The following is a 3411-nucleotide window of genomic DNA, read 5'->3' on the forward strand; positions in this document are numbered from 1 at the left end:
TGAAATGCCCATCAGATGACCTCATTATAAATAAAAATAAAACACACTCCATCATCTCCTCCATCCCGCCAAACAAAATATTCCATCAGTTCAAAAATATAAGGGGTATTAGTTTTTTGGAAAGTCAATTTTTTTTAACTTTGACCAAGTTTAGAGTAAAAAATATTGACATCCATAATATTAAATAAAAAGAGTATGGAAATTTACTTCATGATGAATCTAATCATACCAATTTGATATTATGGATTCTCGTATATTTTTCTATAAATTTAATCAAACTTAAAAGGTTTGACTTTTCAGAAAAGTAATACACCTTATGTTTTAAAATAGAGTGAATATTAATTTTTAAGAAACCTAACAACACCAAAGGTGCAACAAAGTGCGCCCAACCTTCTAGTTGATATTATGCTAAAAAAAGAAAGAAAATAAGGAGAAAACTCAAGCTGGTGACAACATTTACAACATATTGAGTAGAACTTGCATTGGTAATATGCAATAACAAGCATATAGTGCAACTTCATTAATTATTTTGATTGAAGTAGATTACTTTACAAAATAAATTATGTTTGAAGTTCCTAACACAAAACTAAGTTCTGGCACACGATTGGAGCATCATATTTCATTGTCACATGAACAAATATTAGAGAAAATTCGACAGTTCAACCCACTGGCGAACCGGAATGAGGTTGCGGCCTCTCCTTAGGCCCAAGTGTGCTGATTTCTCAGGCCCATGTGTGCCAACGCAGAGAAACCAGTGACAGCAGAAAAAAAATTCAGGTGCCAGCAGGCAGCAGCACATGCCATTACGTGAAGGTGAAGCACTTGGAAGCGGTTGACGAGTGCCAAAGCGGAAAGGCAGTGAATACGCCTTCAACTAGACCCATCTGCTGCCCGCTGGCAACGTCGACCGTCGATCCAGGAACGAACAGCTGGGATGCCATTTGGTCCCGCCACTCACTATATAAATACTCGAGGACGGCTGGCTGGGGCAGATCGAACCCTACAAGGACCCGGAGACTTCGGAGCTCGGAGACGCCGCCGCCGACCACGCGCCGTACATTTCGCCCGAGCGCCATCGTCGTCGCCGCCATGGTAAGAGCCCGTCGCCTCTGCTTTCACCTCAACTCCGGCTTGCGACCCAATGCAGGTCTAACCCTTTCCCTCGCTGCGTGTGATTGTCACAGACCTTCAAGCGCCGGAACGGCGGCCGCAACAAGCATGGCCGCGGCCACGTCAGGTTCATCCGCTGCGACAACTGCGCCAAGACCGTCCCCAAGGTACGTTGGATCATGCCGCTGTCATCCAAAACTCTCTCCTCATACACGAACTGCCGCGCCGGTCGTTGATTATGTCGGGGTTTCTTGTGGTGGTTCAGGACAAGGCGATCAAGAGGTACAAGGTGCAGAACATCGTGGCACCGGAAGGCATCAGCTACTTCACGAAGGCGTCCGTCCTTGACGGTGCGGCTTTGGTTCCTCCTTTGATTTCTTCTTCTTTTCTGTTCTTAACTGTTGGAGCAGTGGTCGCGGATCAAACTGCTGCCTTGCAAGGCTGCGACATGGAAATTTCAGTACCGCACCTCTTCTCTGATCCTCTTGTGAGTTAGAAATGCGTGAACTCTTGGTGCGTTTGTGGCATAATTGACAAGTGTTTCGTTGCAGGCTACCATCTGCCCAAGATTTACCTCAAGGAGCGCTGGTGCATAGGCTGCGCCATCCATAAGAAGAAGATCGGTATCCGCTCCCGTAAGGACCGCAAGAACCGCGCACCTCCGGAAGAGGTCCGCCGCCGGGTACGTGCTCCTCGTCTTTGACTCGTTCGAGTTTTCTCGTTTTCCATGTTCAATTGGTAGTTAGTTGTATCTTCCTTGCAAACATCCGCATGGATGTGCTTAGGGTCCAACCTTTTGGCAATCACCCATCTACTTCTTCATGAAATGTGAACTGCTGAATATTACTTGCCAAGCATGTTGTTTTATTTTGGTGAGAAGTAACTGACATGCCTGGACATGTTCCTGTGTGGATTGAAATGTTTATGTGAAGATAGTGTTAGTGTTGTATTTACTTTTCATGTGTTTGCCGTGTAATATCTCCCTTGTATAAGGGGTTTGTATGCAGTGAATTCTTCATGCTAGTGGTGTACTGGTGTTCCCTCACAGGGGTCTGAATTTTTGTGAATTTTTTTCTACCAATGTTGTACTTGAAGGCTGAAGTATAGGTTGTTTTCTGTCAATGGTTGGTTGTCTAGCTATTCCTTGTATTTGAATTAGTACTCTCGCTGTTGCATTGATGTCTGAAACACACGAGCTTCGATGATCCTTTAGCTATCATACTATATATGCAATCTTGATCTCTCTGGTACTAGAATGGCCGAACTATGTGCTTGGTATGTACAGTCAAATAATTCATTCTTGTAAGAAGACATGGTTGTGTGATCCATACCACATACTCTACCTTTGTGTGGATTATTATTTGTGTGATTTCTACCATCTGGCCTAATGCTCTTGTGTCATGTGGCTGATACTTTAGTTTCATTTTGCAGGGGCCAAGACCTGTGGGCCAAGCTCCTCGTCCTGGTGGCGTCGGCGGGGGTCCTGGTGGTGTCGGCGGGGGTTCTGGTGGTACCGGCGGTGCTTTCGGCGCCGGTGGTGCTGGCGGTGGCTTCGGTGCCGGTGCTCCGGCTCCCAACGTCGCTGGCGACTGGCCCCAGAATTAGCTTCCTAGAGTGCTCTGCTTTTCATCAGTCTATTGTAATATCTAGCATGCTGCCAGTATGTTGTTCTGTCTAGGCTTACATGGCCGTATGGTTTCTTACTCGTTGCACTTTGACCGCCTAGAGTAAACCATGTGTTTCTCTTTGGGCATTTTCCTGGTAAACACTCATGAGAGTCCAGGTACTGGATGAGTTCTCTACTTTTGTTCAGTCTACTACGTAGAAGATTCTGTTAAGAGACCAAATGTTGATCTTTATGTAGGAGATCTACCTATTTTGAGCATCGGATTTGAACATGGCTATCTACTATCTATAAATATGTGTTTTCATTCGTCGCTCACCGTTTGCTCTTGTTGGGTTTTATCTATTTTCCTCATCGCTTGTGTTCCTTACATTGTTTTTCCCAACTTCTGTTTCAGTTACCATGCACTGCAATATTTGGCCAGATTCTAGTTTTTGGTGATCTAAGTTATTCATGCAATCCAAATTGTTGTCCACCTTTTTTTTTGGCATCAAAATTGTTATACACCTAGTAGGGCAGCCTGTCTGCTCATCACCAGGTGCAAATACTGTGGGAGCTTGTCTGCCCTGTACTGTTTTTGTTGTACTATTGTCAAGGTGTTGTGCATTTTACTCTGACTCTTACCCATCCAATCCAAATCTAGTCAAGTATCTTTTGTTGGAATTTGTATGGGTGGA

At 44.6% G+C, this 3411-nt stretch overlaps 1 protein-coding gene across 1 annotated transcript; it reads left to right on the plus strand.

Annotated features, from left to right (window-relative positions):
• The first annotated feature begins 1006 nt into the window (after positions 1-1006).
• Positions 1007-2969, plus strand: LOC123074922 (40S ribosomal protein S26). Its single transcript, XM_044497646.1, has 5 exons — positions 1007-1092; positions 1185-1277; positions 1376-1460; positions 1662-1792; positions 2542-2969. Exons 1-5 carry the CDS (start codon positions 1090-1092, stop codon positions 2713-2715), a joined length of 486 nt encoding a protein of 161 aa, XP_044353581.1. The 5' UTR covers positions 1007-1089; the 3' UTR covers positions 2716-2969.
• Positions 2970-3411: the final 442 nt, after the last annotated feature.

Source organism: Triticum aestivum, chromosome 3D (assembly GCF_018294505.1).
Source record: "Triticum aestivum cultivar Chinese Spring chromosome 3D, IWGSC CS RefSeq v2.1, whole genome shotgun sequence".
NCBI lineage: Eukaryota > Viridiplantae > Streptophyta > Magnoliopsida > Poales > Poaceae > Triticum > Triticum aestivum.

Coding starts and splice junctions, on each gene's coding strand:
- LOC123074922 (XM_044497646.1), top strand. Junction 1,278..1,375: donor GCGCCAAGACCGTCCCCAAG/GTACGTTGGATC, acceptor GTGGTGGTTCAG/GACAAGGCGATCAAGAGGTA. Junction 1,461..1,661: donor GAAGGCGTCCGTCCTTGACG/GTGCGGCTTTGG, acceptor GTTTCGTTGCAG/GCTACCATCTGCCCAAGATT.